Source organism: Mustela nigripes, chromosome X (genome assembly GCF_022355385.1).
Source record: "Mustela nigripes isolate SB6536 chromosome X, MUSNIG.SB6536, whole genome shotgun sequence".
In the NCBI taxonomy this organism is placed as follows: domain Eukaryota; kingdom Metazoa; phylum Chordata; class Mammalia; order Carnivora; family Mustelidae; genus Mustela; species Mustela nigripes.
In genome coordinates this window covers 43,751,531-43,773,015 of record NC_081575.1, presented here as the reverse complement: position 1 = coordinate 43,773,015, position 21,485 = coordinate 43,751,531, and the positions used below count along the sequence as shown (strand labels likewise).

At 40.5% G+C, this 21,485-nt stretch overlaps 1 protein-coding gene across 2 annotated transcripts; it reads right to left on the bottom strand.

The window, feature by feature from the left end:
- Positions 1-8,493: 8,493 nt before the first annotated feature.
- On the bottom strand, positions 8,494-21,134 carry MORF4L2 (mortality factor 4 like 2). Of its 2 annotated transcripts, none has more exons than XM_059384911.1 (4): positions 21,030-21,134; positions 18,198-18,286; positions 11,250-11,354; positions 8,494-10,043 (listed from the first exon to the last, which is right to left on the bottom strand). In XM_059384911.1, exon 4 carries the CDS (start codon positions 10,017-10,019, stop codon positions 9,153-9,155), a length of 867 nt encoding a protein of 288 aa, XP_059240894.1. In that variant the 5' UTR covers positions 10,020-10,043; positions 11,250-11,354; positions 18,198-18,286; positions 21,030-21,134; the 3' UTR covers positions 8,494-9,152. The 2 variants fall into 2 exon arrangements, with proteins under 2 accessions (XP_059240894.1, XP_059240893.1); XM_059384910.1 differs by lacking the exon at positions 21,030-21,134 and adding an exon at positions 19,674-19,782.
- Positions 21,135-21,485: the final 351 nt, after the last annotated feature.

Sequence of the window (21,485 nt, the reverse complement as noted above, 5' to 3'; positions counted from 1 at the left end):
CACTTTGCCTTTCCCTCCTTTCTCCCTTCTCTTTTGGGGAACTTTTTATAGGGGAGGGGATAAAGTTCCAAGGATTCCTAACTGGAAACATTGGTTGGGATGGTCTTTGAGTGGGCAGATGTCTGACCTGGGTCTGACCAGGCCACATGGCTCTCCTTTTGAGTTTACTGAACTAGCTTTTCCACAAATGGGGTTAGACCTCAGACAAGACCTCACCCATCCCTCTTCGACCCACCTTGCACAGACTCCCCAGAGGGCCTCAGATGTGCCCCAGCCTGTGTTGGTGACTCTGCCCTGAACATTGCTCTGTGCCTGCAGTGCCTCTGAGGTCTGTGTCAGCCTAGGCCCAGGGTCAGAGACTCCAAGTAGAGGGAACTTGCAAAAAGCATGTGGTCCAACAACTTAGGAGAAAAGGGGTTTCACTTCCTGTGTGAGCATCCCTATGCATTGCAGGCCCTGCTCATGACTTGAGCGCCAGGGCCATCACCCAATTGTAAATTGGTGTGAAGATGCTTTTGGAGGCATTAGTGATGGGTGGTCAGCAGCAACCAGAGCCTGGTTCTCTGGGGTTCTCACCACTTCCCTGCTCACACAGAAGGCTGGTATCCCCATCACATGTCCAAGAAGTGACTTGCCTAGCAAACTCCAGAGCAGAAAGCATTGAGGGTCCCAGTTCCTGGAGAGAGCCCTCTGCTAACCAGGATGCCCAGGTTTTTAGGTGACAGTGCTTAAGAGTAGGAGCTCCTCCAGCGGCTTAGTATAGAAGAGGTCAGCTTCAAGTTCCTTGCAAAAATTTAGGCTCCAATTAGTAGAAGGTATGTGGATGACTGTCAAGAAAAAGTCACCAGGTCTGCAGTGGCCATGGAGTCACACAGCTGTTTCCTCAAAAGAACCTTTGGAGCTCCCCTGACATTTACACTAAGGCTACATTTTCCCCATACTGCTCCCACACTATCACTGAGGACAGTTGTGCAGCTAGAGCTGGGCCATTTCTGCTCATTGGCGGACTCCTTTAATCTTTGCTTACTCTCTATTGGCCTGGTACCACCACAGTCTGGGACTCTTCCTGCCTAAACCTCCCTCCTTACCTCTCTTTTCACAGGTGTGAGACATGCATCACAATCTGAAGGCTCTCCCCATCTCCCGCTCCTTCCCACTGTAGCTTTTATAGGTATTTTTTCCAGTAAATCTCTTGTATGTCAACTCTTGTCTTGGTATTTGCTGCTAGGAGGGCCTGAAGTGGTAACAGGGTCAGGGTACTTTCACAGATGAGATCTCAAGTTTCACATTTCTCAATAGTTATACTACTTTTCCAAGAGGCAGGCTAATATAATAAAGAGCTTTAACTGTGTTCAAGTCCCAGGTCTACCACTTTTAGCTCTGTGTCCTTGGCTTCTGTGCCCTTTTTCTTTTCTTTCTCTTTAAAATTTATTTATTTTTTGAGAGAGACAGGGGATGAGTGGTGGGGAGGGGCAGAGGGAGATAGAGAAGCAGACTCCTCACCGAGCAGGGACCCTGATGCTGGGCTCGATCCCAGGGCCCGGAGATCGCGACCCCACCCAAGGTAGACCCACAACCGACTGAGGCAGCCAGGTGCCCTTCTGTGCCCTTTTTCTCAAAAGGGTATGGTCACATTACTATCTCTTAGGGCTGTTGTGAGGTTTATGTGAATTATTGTACAGACCACTTAGTGTCTCACACATATTAAATAATATCAGCTATTTTACCATCTTTGACTGATGAAGGCAGAAGGGAAGGGTATTACCAGATCTTATAGCCATTCATGAGCACTGAACTCTTCAATCTAAAGTTCTGGAGCTCCAAGTATGTATGCTTTATTGATTTTTAACCTAGAAGTTAAAATTCAAGTTCAGGAAAACACATGAACTAGTTCAATGGCATGATTGTGTCCCCTACCTTCAACTCCATTGGATGGGTAACTCCCAAAATAAGAATGGTATGATTTTTCTATCTTGTATCCATTAGACAGCTTATTCTGGAATATAGAAGTGGCACTGAAGAGCATACCTGTATCTCCTCTTGTTACATTTACGAACGTTCTTTATGGTAGAGAGTGTCAAAGGTATGGAAAAGGCAAGATGGGAAGGGACCTAACATTTGCTTGAATGCCCACGAAGGGGCAGATGCAGTGTTTGGTGTTTTGGTTTGAGTCTCTTAGAGCCCTATGAGAGGTGCACCTGGGTGGCTCAGTCAGTTGAGCGTCTGCCCTCCGCACAGATCATGATCTCAGGGTCCTGGGATCGAGCCCCATGTTGAGCTCCCTGCTCAGTGGGGATTCTGCTTCTCCCTCTCCCTTTGCCTCCCACCTCCCACCCCCGCTCGCAGTCCCTCTCCTGCTCCAAATAAATAAAATCCTAAAAAAAAAAAACAAAACCGTAAGAACCCTGTAAGGCAGGTAGAAATATTTCCTTACATGAAGAAGAAACAACTTGGGGAGTGTTCCAAGGCCCTAAGTCTAGTAAGTTGTGGAGCTGTATTCCAACCTAGGTTCATTATACTCCAAAATCCACACCCCATTTAATTTTTTTTAAACTTTAGATGGTAACCTTCCAGGACTGGGAGATTGGTTGGTTTAAATATGCATAAGGGACGTTAAATTGAAAGTTTCCTCTTTTGCACCAAGATTGAACAGATATGAAATTCTAAAGCCAGGTTTTCAAAGGAAATAACCAAGCAGCCCTAAAACTTATAAACTTATAAGGACGACTAAAAGGGTCAAGAGAGAGGAGATACAGACAAGGAATTTTTGTGAGGAGGATTTCTTTGGAATGTGTGTCTAAGCGGGGAAGAGTTGGGGTGCTTTTTTTTACCCCAAGGTTTCAGCTGGACCCCAAGAAGCTTGATATGTTATCTCCTGGAGTTTGGAGGCACCGTGAAATGGGATCCGCATGAGAAATATTATGGACTAGAGAAAATGCAGCTATGGTGATGGTGGGAGGAAAGGAGAGGTGACTGTATTAGGATATCTATACTTCCAGTTTGTTGGGGCAAAAGATATATGGGTGTTTCTCATGTACCAAAAGTGGGTCATGCAGGAGAATGTTTGGTATTGAGGGGCCTGAAGAGAACTGTTTGGGGGTGCTAAGGATTCCATCAGAGAAACTATATGGAAAGGATAGCTGGAAAACCCAGAGCTGAAGAGGAAAACAGCAATAGAATGTTTAGCTTTTGACACAAGCATTGCAGTGGGGGAGCCTCAGATGAAAGTCTGCTTTAAACATCAGCAAGACCCAGAAAGCATGAAGCCAACTTACCAAACAACCATAAAGAGCTTTCTGTTTACTCCCTCCCTTCAACCTTAGACCTGAATTCAAAATTAGCAAGCTGGGAAGGATGGGGAAAGAAAAGAAACCCAACACATCCTTTACCCCAAAGGTGGGAGGTCCACTTGAATTTGGTGCTGAGGGAGGAGAGATTTATTTCTAAATTGAGTTCAGAGGGTTCCTTTTTAAAATTAGGGACTGAAGGTTCTGGTCACTGAAACAAAGCTAGATTTATTATTTAAAGTTACTGTAGGGGGACACCTGCGTGGCTCAGTCAGTTAAGAATCTGCCTTCAGCTCAGGTCATAATCCCAGGGTCCTGGATCAGGCTCCCTACTCAGCTTCTTGCCCTCCCTCTGCCAGCCACTCTGCCTACTTGTGCTCTCCTATCGCTCTGTCAAATAAATGAAATCTTAAAAAAAATTAAATGTCTGTAGGGCTCTTTGAGCAGCAAAGCCCTGGGGCCTGGGCAAAACTCAAAGTATTAGACAGAAGTGAAGTTGGGTTTTGGTTGTATCTCACAGTTGCTCTTGCTCGGTAGGTTGACTACCTCTGCTTGGTATAATGTTTGTGATGTGCCATGCTACTGTGTTTTTTCATTAATTTGGCTACACCAGCTTTCTTTTGCTAAGTATTCACCCAATATATATTCTTCCATCTTTTTATTTTGAACTTTTCTGGATAATTTTAAGGACATCTTTGAGAAAAAGCATGAAACCAGATTCTGTGCCTTGAAAAAAAATCCAATCTGCGGTTTTCTTTTACCATGAGTTTAAACTATCTACATTTATTATTATTGATGTAGATGTATTTCTGCCTTCCTATTTTGTGTTTCTGTTGGTTTTTTTTCCTTTGCATTTTCCCCTTCCTCTCTTTTCCTGCCTTCTGTTGGACCAAGAGAGTTTTCTTTGGAAAATTTTTGGAAATTTTTCTCTGGAATTTACACATTCTATTTTTTTTTATTTGATAAACACATTCTATTTTTATCTTTTAGTGCCTATCCCAAGATTTTTTCTAAATAGTTTAACTATATTTTTAAACAAAATATAGACTATCATCAACTTCTGTCCTTTTCCTTAAACACTTTTACATTTTGAATTTTTTCAAAAAAACATAGGAACAATTTCTGATAACTGGAATTTCTACATACAAGTTGTTAACCATTATCATTCATAGTTCATGATGCACATTTAAATGTTTTCTCATTTGATTCCAGAAAAAGCTCAGCTAAGTGTTACCTTCATAATGAATTAATGAATTAAAAAAAGAAAGTCTGGAAAAGAGGTCTTCAATTCCTTTTTGAGAGTAGGGTAAGGGTGGGGGGGGAGAGAAAGAATCTTTTTTTTGAGATTTTTATTTTTATTTATTTATTTGATGGGAGTCGGAGTGGAAGACAGCACAGGAACGAGCTTGAGCACAAGCAGAGCTAGTGGCAGGCAGAAGGAAAAGCAGGCTCCCCATTAACTGAGCAGGGAGCTCCATGTGGGGGCTCAGGACCCTGGGATCATAACCTGAGCTGAAGGCAAGACACTTAACTGACTGAGCCACCCAGGTGCCCAAGAGTACTTCAATTATTTTTTTAAAGATTTTATTTATTTATTTGACAGACAGAGATCACAAGTAGGCAGAGAGGCAGGCAGAGAGAGGAAGGGAAGCAGGCTCCCTGCCAAGCAGAGAGCCCCATATGGGGCTTGATCCCAGGACCCCAGGATCATGACCTAAGCCGAAGGCAGAGGCCCCAACCCACTGAGTCACCCAGGTGCCCTGAGCTCTTCAATTCTTATTGGTGTCCTTAAAGTCCCTTAAAAGTCTGGAGACCTCAGGTTGAGAACCACAGATCTTAGGAATACAGTCTTTACCCTTTCCTTTTGGGAAGGGAGAGAGAGAAATACAATTTTTGAACTTTCGTTCTGTGCCAGAAATTTGTCTTAGGCTAAACAAGCCTTCTATTTAATGGCCACCTTCTTTGCTTTCTAGGTGTTTGATGGATGTCATGAGAGTCATTTTACAACATGCTTCTGTACCAATCTACATACATTCTCCTAGATGGAAAATGGGCCTATTTATGGTGATAGTGATATTGATGAAAATAAATTAATAATTTTAGTAACTATTTATTATGGAACCACTACTTTAGCTAGGCACTGTATCTCAGGAGGTAAACTCTCAGATCCACCCTTCAGTTTTAGAAAGGAAGCCATTTAGTCATTAAGATGGCTAGATGAAACTACATCACCTGTACAGTTTCAAAACAGAGGCACTTGCTAAATCAACAGAGATTCTGGCAAGTTTGCATACACTTATTATAATTGTCCTCTTTTTTAAAAAAATCAATGGGATGGCCTGGTTTAGGTCCTAATAAAGTATTTTGGGCCTTTCCTGAGTATTCCTAAGGTGTAGTCTTTATAAAAAAATAAAGCAATTAACAAGAAGAAATCAGCTAAAGTAAAAAGAAACCACATATGAACTTAACTGGAAATTACTGAATTATCAGTAATTGGGGTATTAACATGTATATTGTATTCTTAAATTTTTCTCTCCTCCCATTTCCTACAGAGATCCAGGAGAGGGAGATTTGTGGCAGAGCTTGAAGTAGAAGCTGCTTGAATCCAGTGGCTTTTAAGCCAGATGTCCCTGGATGGGAATGAAGGGCATTTGAAGACAAGAGAAGAGAGGTCAGGGTTTATGGGTCCTTCCAGTAGTGGAGACATGAGTATTTTTCCAAATCAGGATCCAAGACTATGGAAAGCTAGGCACCTTGTCTTACCAAAGATTCCCCTAATCTGGAGGGCTGGATAGAAGCAGCAGGAGCAAAATCCATGGATCTGAAATCGTGCCAGTTCAGTAAATGAACATCTGATCCCTAACCAGTATGACCAGGTATCTGAGGATGGTGGGAATCTCATGCTAGATCAGACCAGAGCATGTCTGTATGATTAATGGAGACCGGGAATCCCTAATAACAACTGAAGTAGACATCCCACCAACCTGCTACAGTTGAATTGAGGATCTTAAATTTATGTCCTTAAAGACAATCTTATTATCTTTTTAAAGACTTATTTACTTGGGAGATAGCGTGCCAAGTGCACATGCATGCATATGCAGGGGGGAGGGGCAGAAGGTGAGAATCTTCCAGCAGACTCCCTGCTGAGTGCAGAGCACAGATAGTAGGGCTCTATCCCAATACCCGTTAAGACCATGACTTGGGCCAAAACCAAGAGTTGGATCCTTAACCAACTGAGCCACCCAGGTACCCCCAAAGGCTATTTTTAAAAAAGATTTTATTTATTTATTTGACAGAGATCACAAGTAGGCAGAGAGAGACATGAAGAAGCAGTCTCCCTGCTGAGCAGAGAGCCCGATGTGGGGCTTGATCCCAGGACCCTGGGATCATGACCTTAGTCGAAGGCAGAGGCTTTAACCCACTAAGCCACCCAGGCGCCCTTAAAGGCAATTTTGAAATGTGTTATTTCTAACATGTTCAAGTGTGTGAGCTAAGCTTGTCTATGTGCTAGGTCTCCTATTCAGTTTCAAATAAGGAAGGAAATGAACTCTTATGTTGTATTCTGAGTGTTAGGAACGATTACACAGCGGTCCTCTGAATCTGAGTCCTTAAGAACTCTTCTAATTGGCCAGGCCCTACGTCCCTCAGAGGGGATAATGATTCTAAGACTATATGGTGAAGCATATATAGTACAGGTGTGCGTGTACTAGAAATTTCTTAGTTGTCCTCACTGATCCATTTTTTTCTCTCTGCTGTGTGCCCCAAGCTTACCAATGTAGATTACATCAAAGGTTTTCCATGCCCTTTGGCTTCAGTGTGATTGAAGGGTAATACCCATAATAACGAGTTCAGGTATTTTTAACGCCCATATCCTGGATTCTCTGAAGTCTCTGTGAGCTGAGTCCTGAAGAACACAGCTGCTGTCGGATGGCCCTTTCCATACAGCTGTCTACCAACCAGTAACCACTCCCTTCCTCCCCTCCCTGTTCTTCTCCTACCCCTCCTCCACACTCTCCTTTACCACTGCCCTCCCCTCTTACTCTACTTTTCTTTGCCTAGAGGTTACCATATGATGGACTGAATTGTGTCACCTCTAAATTCATACTGTGAAATCTTAACTCCCCAGTACCTCAGAATGGGACTGTGTTTGGAGATGGAATCTTTACAGAGATAGTTAAGTTAAAATGGAATCATAGTTAAGTTAAAATGGAAATCATTAGGCCTCCTTAGAAGAGATTAGGACACAGACAGCTGCAGAGGTAAAGAAGTCACAGTAAGGCAGCCATCTACAAGCCAAGGAAAGGATTCAGAAGAAACCAATCTTGCCAACACCTTGATTTTAGACTTCTAGACTCCAGAACTATGAGAAAATAAATTTGTTGTTTAAGCCACCTAGTTTGTGGTGGCTTTGATGTGGCAGCCCTAGCAAACTAATACATGCCATGACTCCTCTGTTAACAACTTAAGAAAAAATTCTCCATTAAACTTCTCAAATCATCTATTTTGAGTCCCGTTTATTTCCTGCTGGGACCCTGACTGATCCAGTAGGACTATACAGGACTTATTAACAGATCTGTTCTCACTCTTATTTTCCAAAATTTCTGCAGTAACCAATGGAATATGTTTTTTGTTTGCTAAAGAACATATAAAACACTGTTATGGAACAAAACGTGGTTTGGAAAATTTCCATATAGAATGGATTTATAATCATAGGCATCCAACATCAGCCCTCCTCCACAAATCCCCTAGATTCCCACTGTTATGTCTAAGGGATTACAAAAACAGTACAGGGCCTCAGTGTTCCAACTAGGGAAATCTGCCATCCTTGGTCCAAAATCTAGAAGTATTTCTGAAGGTGGCTGCCCATGCTTCCTTTTGTGGCAAAGAGGAAGACTCTGCACAAGTGTAAGGAACTGTTATAGTTCCCACTAAATATTCTGTTACACCAGCCCAACTTAGAGGGGCAAGGAGCATCAGAACAAAACTGGCTCTTATAAGCTGCACTAGAAAGCAATCATACTCTGAGAAGCCACAGTGAGACAGCAGGGGAGGGGAACTGGCATGACAGGATACTCCTGGCTGCCACACTCAACAGAAAAAGGAATTCTTTCACTGGAGTCTGAACTCTCTCTTCATTCCATCTAGATCCTTCCTGAGCCTGCTGACTTGTCAGCCTTGGTAATATTAAAGGCACGCTGCAAAATACTTGCTTTGAAATTTAGAAACAAATTTTATTTAAGATCTGAAATACAATTCCTAAAATATCAACTTCTCCAGAAAACCGTGGCTACACAATAATGCATTGCCTCTATCATGTTAGAACGTGCATTAGACTCAAATACAAAAACCATGAAACAAATCACCATCCTTCAACAATTTGAGCAAAGATAGAATGCCTAAGGAACAACATAGATGGACTTGCAGAGGATGGGCTGTTTTACTTCAAGCACCATAAAAAAAAAGAGCACAAATGCATGGGTTTTCAGGTATATACATTAAGTTGAACCTTTGGCACTAGGAATCAGGGCATTTTGTCACGTAGCATTAACACATATTAGAAAATTGTGTAGTGTCAAAGGGATAGAACCACCAGCTTTCAAGCAATGTTGTCAACTAGGCAATAAAATGTTCTACTGAATGTTTCTTCTTTGTCTAATTACTGCGTACACTGGTAGCAACTTTGAAATGAGAAAAGGAGCTTGTACTCCTTTCATTTTCTGTTTAGAACAAAACAGAAAACAAACTGAAACATAAGCCCTGTTATACATTAACAATTTTAAAGAACATCAATTATACAAGAAAAAGACTAAGAACAAAAAGAGTGTTTACAGATACCAGACGTAACAGTGAGTGGTCAGTAGACCCTCACAGGGCTTTGCGGTGGTACTCAGCCGAAGCCACTTTGTAATCACTGGCAGTAAACAGAGATGCAGCATTCTTTGCCAGATATTTTAGGAAATCATGCAAATAGCCCAACAATAATGCAAGGCTCTTCTCATCAAGGGGCGTATATGCCAACATTGCTCCGATTCTTACAAATAATCTCAGTAGGTGTGGGGCTCCATAAACCTGGGACATTGGTGCATCAGGGTGAGCCAAGAGGATTTCTGCATACTGGGGCCTCTCGAATTTGTAGAGCAGCTGAGTGCCCAACATCACATTGAAATATTCTTTTATTCCTGCCACAACTTCATTAACTGCGTATTCCTTGTTATCAACATTTCCCTGCGACTTTTTGCAATTTGCATACTCTTCCAGAATGGCATCTACATTTTTCTTAGCAGGGAGTTGAAAGAGCTGCTTCTGCCTGGTAACTAAGTCCCAGTCCTCAACAAGCCATGGTTTTAATTCTTCAGGAATCTTCACTTTAACTTCCATTCTATTCTTAAAGGCCTCCTCGCTTTCAACAGTGGGATCGGCCCGGGCCCTCTTCTTCCGAGGTGGCTGGGGTGCTTCGCTGGTACTGCCACCATCTCCATTTCCAGGAGTCTTCTGCTTGTTCTTTCTTGTCTTCCTCACAGATCCTGAAGGGGGGTTCTCTGCAGAGCGACCCCCCCATCGCCCTGGGAGAGCCGGTTCCAGATTCTTCTGCTGTGGACCAGCAGTCTTCTTTCCTGAGGAGGCCCCTCTCATCTTACTTCTCTGCATATTGCTTCTAGTTGGTTTTTTAAAGTTGTCTTCTTCTGCAGATTGTTGTCCACGAGTTTGAGAACCCTGCTTTCTGGAACTCATTCAACCCTGTTTTTATTTCAACCACTGTAATATATAAAGGATTTTACTTGGTTGTTCTCTGTCATGACCCTTAATACACACTGCTTCATAAAGGCTCACCAAAGTAAAACACAAGCTATTCTCTTGGAATTTGTATTTCAAATCCTCTTTCAGGATCACCTGTAAGTGACTTACTACCTCTACCCTCACTTTGATCCTATCAACCACTACTCTTACCCCATCCGATCACTCATCAGACTTGCCTGTAAGTTAGTTTTTTGGTACCGCTCAAAAGACAGGAATATAATTTTAGAAAAAGAATTAATTAAATGGAAAAAAAACTGTAGAAGGCAGCAGAATTGAAATTAAATGCTCTGAACAAGAGAAATGACAAGATAAAATAAGAAAGATTAGTTGACTAGAGGCAAAATGACTAACAGTAAATGCTTTTGTAGGAGTTCAGGTAGGCCTGACTTGGGGTGATGACAGAGTCAAGAGAAACCAAATACAGAACTTGGTAAATGAAGAGGGAGGAGTCAAAGGTGTCTCTGCAATTTTAAGCCCGGGTAATTAATGAATTAATAAAAACACTGATTTTAACGGTTAGTTTAGAATTAGCAATGAAGTAAATGAAAATAATTCATCCACTCAGTGAGTCATCATACATTAATACACATCTGCTTTGGGACAGATACTATGCCAGATGCTAGTGATTTAAGTATCTTAAGTGGCAATTAAAAACCTAGGTTAGTACATTGAGAGTTATAGGCACAGAGTACTTTGGAGCAAATAAATGGCATACGACACAACTTCTAGTATTAGCTTGTTGGAGGAGGTGATAATTCAGTGAGGGAGAAGTCAGTGATGACTCCCAGGTTTTGAGAATAGGTGATTAAGGCATTAGTATTATCACCAAATGAGATTGCATCTAAAGGAGGAGGAAGTCGATTAGAGAGGAAAGAAGTTCAGTAGTGGATCTACTAAGTGTGAGGTATACAGTTAAACATTTAACTTTAAAGCTCAGGTGAGGGTCAGAGCCAGAAACGGAGATCTGAGAGTAATCATCATACAGCTGCTACCAGAAGCTATGAAAACCATCAAAATCATTCACGGAGAGAAGAGGAAGAAAAACTGAACCAAAGTATGATATAGTATAAAATATAGTAGAGAAAACTAGTAAGATAAAGATGAAAAAAATAGTATTCTATGATTTTTACAGTGTAACAGATGAAGCAATTTTTTTTGACTTACGTAATCCTCTTCCTTCTTTCCCTTCCAAGAACTCCTAGTGTTTTCCCAGATGGAATCTCCTAGATCTCCTAGAATGGTCTGGAAGGATGAGGCTGGGGACACAACCTAAAAAGGGAAACAGATTATCTGCAATGAAGATGAACTTTTGTGAAATAACACAGGAAAAAAACCTAGTTTTTTGACCATGTGGTTTACAATTGCAATTATCAGAGAAAATATATACCTCTGCTGTTAAGACATACTTCTACTTCAATTAGACTCTGCCATTTATGAATTGTGAGGACTTGGGTAAGATATGCAAGCTCTCTTAGCCTCTTTTACTCATCTAATGAGGCCAAACTATCCCTTGACTTCACAGGTTCTTTAGAACTTCATAAATGAGACCTGGCTAAATAGCTAGCATGGTATCTTGCAGGAATACATGTGAATATGGGTATAAAGATGTTCACTACAGTGGTGTTCTTAATACCGAAGAACTGGAAACACCTCAACTCATTGGTAGGGCAATGGGAACACAGATTCTGTATGCACACTATAGAAGAACATTCAAATGAATTAAGCAGAGAACCATTATGAATATAGAAAGATGTTCAATGCTACATTATTAGATAAATAGGCTTAATGTTTTACAGGTACAATAAGATCCTGTAGAGAGCGCACAGGCCAAGATATAATAACATCAGTCCTGTACAGTTCTTATGTACAGTGTGATCAAATTCCTATTTTAAACTGATATGTATAAATGCATAGGAAAAGTATCCAGATGAAATCAGTACCACTGTTAAAATCAGCGTAACCTCTGGGAAAAAATGATGACGGTAGATCAGCCTTAAACCAGGTTTCTCTGGTAACTATTAATTTCACCCACATTAAAAGGCCCTTGGCCAATCCCTAGCCCTTAAAACAATGTGAGCAGGTGTAAAGGAAGCCCTGAGGGGGGAAAAAAGAGGTAAAAAAATGCTAGACAACTAGAGCCTTGAATCAGGGAAACCAGTTATTGGGAAGACAGGCCTGAGTACCAGAGATTTCACTAAGCAAACGATACCCTCTCACTAAAAGGACACAAAGATCTGAGTAAAGAAATCAAGGGCAAAGGAGGTCCTCAGAGAGCACCAACTCTGTGAATACGGATACTGACCCTGTGGGAATCAGAAAGCTGCCTGAGGGATAAAGAGACACATCCTTTGAAGGATCAGACAGTAGCCAGTGTGTCATGGCATTGCACTGTAAGCCACTGAGCTTACAAAAAGGATGTTTCTAAACAAATACTGTGCCCAGGACAGAGGGGAGACAGTATCTGAGAATTTAGTTAAGTAATTTACTTGAAATTCAGAAAGCCCACCTCAGAGTTAATATAGTACAGAGCTTCCACAATACACGGGGGGCAGTTAACATACCAACTAAAGAAAGCAAGATGGCTCAGTGCCAGCCAGACTGTGAAACAGAAGTGAGGCCAGGTGGGATGCAAAGTATTTTGGAAGTCTCACAGTCATCAGCAATTCCTTACTGAGGAACTTTAAAATGATAGCTGAACATACCGTACATCCCCGGCATTGACCACATATATTCATTCATAGGAAAACTACAAAAAGGAATTCTACCTCGTTCTAATTAACTGGGTGGGTTCTGTCATTCTCTACAAATTCTTCCCCTCATAGTCTCAATGAAATATCTGACATTTTACAGAAAAAATAACCTGCACCACAAATCAAGGTTTGTAACTGCTGAATAAAGCCATGGAAACAGCCTTTGTATTAGTTGTCTCAGTTCCTTTATTTTCATCTAAGTAGCCTACAGATCAAACAAGCAACTATTACTATCTGGAAGTCAGAAACCAGACATGAAAAGAAGGAATACCTACCTTTTGATGTCTGGCTCCTACTTTTAAGTTTCTGAATAGCTTTCCACTCTGTACATCCCTTCCCAGCTTAACACTGCTCCATGATCAATGACAGATGTGCTGTGCACATTCATTTAAAAAGTTTGCACTACAGATTACTTAATTTGGGGCTATTTTAAACTGAGTTTGCCAGTTTGTCTTGAGTTTCAGGCTTTATTAGTGTTTACTGGCTTAGTACACCTACCCTTTGCTCCATCATGCTCTCTCCATTATCTCCCATCTAAATACTACAGAAGTCTTCTTTCCTCCTCAAATCTCCAACTCTAGTCCATGTTTCTCTTCCACCTCCAATACCGTATGAAGTGGATCTTAGTACTCCAGAGTTTAATATTTAAATGTCTTGTGTTAGTTTTGCTTATAGAACAACACCATTATTCTATTTGCCACAGGTCTTGTGTTATACATATCACATATATCTTTGAGCAGCACTTAGGTCCCTGGGGGGGGGGGACACACTACAGAGAATCAAAGTGAGGAAGTGATTCAATACATGAAGAAAATGGAGGCACAAATTAGGGACAAGTCATCAAGTATTTTCCCACTTGTTTTCTACAGGTCAGCTCTGGGGGTAGGTCAGACATTGAGAAAACACATTTGTAGATTTGCCCTAGTTTTCTAAATTTCTGTGTAAATACTTATTTATACTGATCATCAAATCTCAACCTTCCCTATTTAAAAATGTGGTATCACAAACTAGTTTTCTTTCCCATGTAACATAATATACATCTTGAGAGCTGTGTGCTTCATCAAATGGTCCTACCTCAATCTAACCACCCTTAACAGAAAGTGATTCCTCTTCAATTTACCCTGCAGTAAATATTGCAACATTTTTGTCCTCATTTCCCATTATTTAATACTTCCAGATGCAGATTTAGGGGGTCAAGAGGTAGTAACATATCACCAAATTACTTCCCCAAGCTGTGCCAGTTTCCAACCTTACTAGGAGTGTGTATAACTATCACTTATACTCTGGTCAGCAGTGGCTAGGCTCATCTACATCTGATAAAATGTTTAGTTGTTCAGTTTTTATTAGAAACAGTTTAACATTTAAAAAGTGTCTACTGACTACATAGGCTTTGGTCCTGTGCCCATTCAGTTGGTTCTTAGTGATTTTAACATCTATAGGAGCTTTTTAAAAAAAATTTTATTTATTTATGGGGGCCTGGGTGGCTCAGTGGGTTAAAGCCTCTGCCTTCGGCTCAGGTCATGATCCCAGGGATTGAGCCCAGCATCAGGCTCTCTGCTCAGCAGGGAGCCTGCTTCCCCCTCTGCCTGCCTCCCTGCCTACTTGTGATCTCTGCCTGTCAAATAAATAAATCTTAAAAAAACCACACAACACCTATGACTATTGTGAATGGTGCCTTGTTTTTACTTCTGCATTTATTCAAATGTATGATGCATCCCAATTTCAGAGACATGTGTGTCTCTTTAAGATTTTATTTATTTGACAGAGATTACAAGTAGGCAGAGAGGCAGGCAGAGACAAAGGGGGAAGCAGGCTCCCCACCAAGCAGACAGCTGATGCTGGGCTCCATCCCAGAACCCTGGGATCATGACCTGAGCTTAAGGCAGAGACTTTAACCCACTGAGCCACCCAGGTGCCCTGGATCTCTTTATATATCAAAAGTTGTCATTTTGGGGCAAATATTTCCCCTAGTGTTCTTTTATAGTGCCTAATGTTAAGATTTTAGAGTTTTACATAATGAAACGTTAACTTTCCTTTCCACTGTTAAAAGATGTCATTTTAATGGAGGTTTTATATTTTCTTAATCCATCCAGAATTTGCTAAGTTATGAACAGAAAATCTGCATTATTTTCCCCAAGTAGTTAATACTGTGGCATCATTTATGGGTAATCTTTCCTTTACATAGGTGTAAATTCGAAAATACATAAAAATGGGGGAATTCCTCCTTTTCATCCCCTCCCTAATCCCAAAATAACTGTGTAAGCTTTCAGATCTTATGTGCATAGTCACACAAATATATAATCTATAAAACTAAATGTGTACTTTATATTTCATTTGGCAAATGTATATTTCATTTGGCAAATGTGAGACATCTTGTATATTTCATTTGGCAAATGTGAGACATCTTGCCCCCCACCTTTTCTCACTTTGTCATGGGCATCTTTTTGTCCACACATACCTAGCTCATTCTTTTTAATATTCACATTACCCCATAATCTCTATGTGGCAGAATTTAACCAGTCTTTTATTAACTTTTAAGTTGTTCCCAGTACTTCATTATTACAGAAACGCTGTAAGAGTCGTCAGTGTACAGATATATTAGAGCATCAGGGATTTCAGGACTATTCTCAAAAACAGAACTGTTCAAAGGATTGGTGTACTTTTAACTTTGATGAGATAGAGGCAAATTCAATTTGTAAAGAACCACTTCAATTTGTACTCCCAGCAAAAATTATTAAAGTTCATTCACCTATACCTTGAGCAACATGGGATGTCTTTGGAAAAAAAATTTTTTTTTGCTTATCTAGTATGTAGTATATCATTGAGTATCTTTCACACATCCATGTGTATGTTTTTCTTATGTGAATATATGTTTCTATACTAGATTGTTTGCTTCCTTTACTGATTTCTAATAATAAATCCTAAGTATTCTTGGATATGTTGGAAACATTTTTTCCAAACTCATTTTCCTTCTCTGGGGGTGAGTGTATACATAAAATCACACAGAAAAATATGTCAACCTTTTCCTTTGTGAACTTGGCATTTATGTCACACCTAGGGAAAATGCTCCCAAATCAATATTCTAAAAATGATTTCCTGTATTTCTTGGTATTTCTATAGTTTCTTCCAAATATGTAACTTTTCCTAATATTACTTATTAAAGAGGTCATCCTTTCCACACTGATCCGAAATTCTATTAGAGAACACTCTAAATTCCTAGATGTGCATGGGTCTTTGAAGGTACTCTCTTCCCAATGATTTGATTATTCAATTGTTAAATGTTATCACTATTTCTAGGTCACCTGTTCTGTCACAGTGTCTGTTCTCACACCAGCATTGCACTGGTTTAATTATCATAAAGACATAAATGTTGCCCTAGAATAACACTTGTAAATGGTTTCCAAGGATGTATGATTCATTACTTGAAGTAGCAAACACTGAAGTCAATGTGGAGGACTATTACTAGTGATTTGTAAAGATAAAATGTGGTTTATCCATAATATGGATTATCACGCTAGTCAAAGCAATGCCACTGTGAAAGGAATCAAATAGAACTCTAAGAATGAACATGAAGACATTCAATTCTTTGAATAAAAACAGCAAGTTGCAAAAACAATACCCATAGTGTGATAGATACCATATTTATGTAAAAGAAAACACTATATATATATATATGTGTATATATATGTATATATACATATATCCATGTATGTTTTTTAACAGGTACTTAAAGATCTAGAAGGAAACAGAACTGAGAATAGTGATGAACTGGAGGTTAAGAAATAGAAACCTGAGCCTACTTCATAGTATTTAAACCTTTTCATTATAAGGATAATATATTCACGTATCAATTATGAGACTAAAAATCTGTCTTAAAATATACATATTTAAATTCAATGATTTTTTAAAATCTATTCTTATCCTTAGATCTCAACAGTGGACTTTTCAGTAAATTATCACTATGTATAATACATTTTGTAGGCATACCATTCAGACTGGTTTCCCTTCCCCCTTCTAGGTTCTGCCCATTCTTGTAGGTCCAGGTCAAGGTCCTTTTCCTCTTTGAGGCTTTCTCCATTTCAGGATACCCTGGACCTTGCCTTCTGAGCTCCTACTAGCGTCATAGCCCATCTCCCTCCCTTTTGCCCTTAATCCTTCTCCAAATGGCTTCCTGTAAAGGGGTTTTGTGCCTACACATCTACTCCATCTTTCCCACCAGTGCAGCATCCTCCTCTGCAACCCAGCTTTCAGAAGAGAAAAAAAAATTAGAAGGAAAGTGACTCCATGGGAAAATGAACCTTTCAAGTCACTAAAAAAACCTCTTTCATCCCCTCATGCAAGTGATGGGCCATTTCGGAATGCAGACTCTGAAAGCTAACATTTTGGTATGGGTGTGTCACAAATCAAGTGTGAACAACATCTCCTATGGTTTGTTGGAATTAAACTTTAAATACACATATACCATGCCAGTTACATTTATATCCATTCTCTTCTGGATCTTGGAACACTTCCTTTATGTTTAACATATTTTTTGAGTCTGAGACAAAGGAGGAATAACACAAAAGCTGTTAGCAGACTGAATATAGTTATGATTTCCTAGTTAAAATTATAGTGCCTGGAAATTTCCTTGTAAATAAATATGATCAATATACTCAGTATCTTTCGAGATTGTTAGGACAAGCCAGAAGTCTTAATTTCAGAATTCAGTTCTAGAGGTAACTGCTGCTTCTGGAAAATCAGGAAAGAAACCGACAGCATTATTATTATTATTATACATTTCCAAACAGAAGAATCTACTGCTTTTAGAAATTTAAGAGTGTATGTGTGAGTAAACCAGGATGTACCAGAAGGACCAACATAACCATAATTATTATTAAGGCAAACACTTATATGTACCAAGCACTGTCCCTTCAAAAATCCTATGAAGTAGAACTATTACCATCTTTATTTTACACAGGAGGAAATTTAGGGACAAAGGGAGGTAAGTACCTTGCCCAGGATCACACAGCAAGTGGCAGAGACAGAATTCAAACTAAGGAAGTCAGTATTTGCTTTCAATCACTAAATTATGCTATACGTGAGATGCCACGAAGTTTTTAAAGAAAGAATTATATATTTATACACACATATAAATATATGGAACTAACCCTAGGGTATCAACTGTATTATCTTTTATCAAAAAATGTAATGTAATCTGTTTGGGTACTTGCTACACTGGAGGCACCCATCCTTTTCTTCTTAGAATTTAGAGTGCTTTCCCAGATAGGTGCTTATTAATCTTCAAAATATTCCTGGACAGTTAGGAAGGTTATGTGGAATTATCTTGTTTGAGAGCTGAGGCCAGGAGAAGGGAGGCACTTACCTAGTTTCTGTAATCAGGGATGGTTCTGCAATCAGGATCAGATCTTCTGATCCTTACAATACAGCAAACTTAGCTTTTCTGATGATGGCCTGGAAGGTCAAAGAAGGGGACAGAAAAGGACATAACGTAAAAAGATATGAGATCCTTTTTTTTCCTCCACCAACCAATGCATTTATCACACACAAAGGACACAATGCCTGATAAATAATGTAAAAATGTTTCTTTTCCCTTTCTTGTGGTTATATTTTCAAAACGACTTTACTGTACATTTATCTTTATTTCTGATAAAGTAACAGTCCTTTTTATACTTCTTATGAATAATAATTTCAAACGAATAAAAATGTAGAAGGAAGAGTAATATAAACCTATTATCAATCACCCAGCTTCAACAATTACCAACTGAAGGCCATCTTGTTTCATCTATAACCCCACCCACTTCTCCCCCCAACTCTGATTTTTTTTAAGCGCAAGGAATAGCTGATTTTCTGCATTTTATTATGGAAAATGTCAAACATATACCAAGGAAGACATAATAATATAAGGAACCCCTTATGCCCCATCACTCAGCTCAAACAATTATTAACTTAGGGCCAGTTTTGTTTCATCCATGTCCCTCCCCATTTCCCCTACCGCTGAGATTATTTTGAAGCAAATTCCAGTCATTAACATATATGAAGTCATTCCCAGACATTTTATTACTTAATCCGCAAATATTTTCCTGTTTCTCTACAACATAAAGATAATTTGAAATTGTAACCATTAATGCCATTACAACGTCTAAAAAATCGACATCAATTCCTTAAAAAAAAAAACTGCAAATCCGTCTTCAAATTTTCCCGATGCATCTTAAGCAGCTTTTTTTTTTTAAGCTGGTGTGTTCCACTCAGGATCCAAACAAGGCCTACTGATCGCATGTGGTTCATCTCCTGATCGCTCTCGTTCTCCATCTCCCCCCCACCCCCGCTCCGGCCTTTTAAACTTTTCAATATGGAAAATTCCAATCCCCGCTATTTTGAGCTAATTCTCAAATAGTAAATTATTTCGTCAGTAAAGACTGGTATGTCTCTTTTATAGCTCGAATTTCTTATAGGAAAGAATCTGATGGGCAGGGAAAACACTATAATGAACGAATTTACATAATTTATGTTTTTCTTTCATTCTGTTACGCGGGTTTTTCACTACACAATAATAGCGAATAGCTTTCGGACCCAGGATTGGTATTAGGTGTCTTATACACACTAATACACAGTACAAGCCTGTGAGGTAAACGTCTCTGAGGTAGATACTATTATATCACCATTTTACAAACATGGAAACCGAGACACTGAAAGAACAGGAGCCAGCCCAAGCTGGGCGTTGGCGAGTAGAAATTTGAATGCAGCTCTGCTCAACTGCGAAGCCATTAGTTAATCTCGCCAATATATGCGACGATAAAAAGAAATCGTCAACCCTTTCACCCCACCCCCCCCCCCAAACCTGAAACGAGAATCCAGTTCTTTCCAGCAGCCGACGTGTGATCACTGCCGTTCCTCCAACCGCCATAGTAAAGCCAGGTTTCTCTGGCAACTGATATCCATAGGCAGACACGTCACCTTGGAGGCGGGATTATAGCCTCCAGCCAATCACAATCGTCTTGTCTAAGTTTTAGAATGTTCCATAACCAAATGATTGGACAAGGCCTAACACGTCAGCGATGACACTTCGCCGCAGTAAAGGCGGGTGCTAGCAACCTGCTTCTTCACGGTTAAGGCTTGAAGCAAGCCAATCATCTTTTTTCTTTAGTGCGGACTCTGGCCAATGACTCTCGCCCTCTTAGGTTCTTAGCCCGCCCTCCAAAAGCGCGACGGCCGTTGGGTCAGAAGTCTATAGGGCAGGGTGTTCACGTGGCCTGTTTTCACGACCCAGAGTTCCCCTGACCAGAGTTTCTTTTTTTTTTTTTCCTGCAGGGAGGCATTATGGGTTTTTTTTTTTTCCCTCCACTGGGAAAGGAAGTGTCTACGTGGCCTGCGGAAACAGGATGGGCGGAAATGAGCTAAGGTTCCCGCGAGTGGGGAAGCGCGAGGTCAAATTTGGGGCCACGCCCCCGAATCTCTTGCGCAACTGTCGGAGCAAAAAAAAAATAAAAGCGGAGCAGGGGTTTTAATGTGTGAGTTGGGGTGGTGGGTGTGTGGGTGCGTGGTGTTGGGGCCTGAGTTTGTGTGAGGGCAAGGTCGCGTAGCCTTGGGGTTGGGATGTGTACGCGGCAGCCCTCGTGGCGTCGGTGGTGGTGGGTTTGCGCAGACGTGCTCCCCTAGCGTTGGGACACAGGCATTGGGGCCGGTGTGTGTCCAGGAGCGGGGCCGTGCGTGTGTGTGCGCGCACATGTGTATGTGCTTGTGTGCGTGCACGCGCGCTGTGTACCGGATAGTATCTATAAAGTTTGAAAACTGTTCTAATGAAAAGGAAAATAAGTAAAGGCGCCCGTAACCAATAAAGAGCCTTTGCCAGAAATATGTTGGCCTTTCCTATTGATTTAATTTCAGACACTAAAAATACCCTTTCTTCCCACGTTTTTCTCTGCTGACAAAATCCTGTTCTAAACCATAGCCCTCCAATAAATAGTTCAGAGCCAAACGTTCCCATCCCCATTTGAGCAGTTACAAGGTGCCACTTCTTTCCCGTTTCCTAGTAACTTCCCCCGCCCCCCCCCCCCCGCCAAAGTTGACTGCCATTCTCTTGGCACAAACACAGATTTCTGCCGGTAACATACGTGATAGCCTTCCCCTCCGTCTCTCTATCTATATTTATACACACACAGACTCTGAATTTCTGTGGGGGCTGAGACTCTCTTACCTTTTTGTCCTGATCTCCAAGCACAGTGCCCTTCAGGCAAGTACGCGGTCAGCTAGTTTTCCAGAAAGTTCTCTGGGTGAGGTTTATACCTCTTGAGTCTGCCACTAGATGCCACCAAATCCCAGCAAAGGATTGGCTGTTTAGTCCCTGGAATTGTGGGATTTTGTTCCCCTATTTCTGATTTGTTGAACTCCACAAACAATGTATAGGGAATCATGTAAATTTTTCATTGGTAAGGAAAAAATCAAATTAACTTTTGAAAATAAGGAGGCAGAGAACTATGGCCCTAGATTCAAATGTTTTTTCCTTATTTCTTCTTAAAAAAATCCCCCCTCCAGCTCTCTCTTCTTTCCTCCTTGCCTTTTGGGGGGTCAGAATTAATGAATGACCCCAGGCACTGATGCTGATAAAGATCTGAATCCTTTCTGTACATCTTTTTTCCAATGCTAACAACAT

Coding starts and splice junctions, on each gene's coding strand:
- MORF4L2 (XM_059384911.1), bottom strand. CDS start 10,019: ATGAGTTCCAGAAAGCAGGGTTCTCAAACTCGTGGACAACAATCTGCA.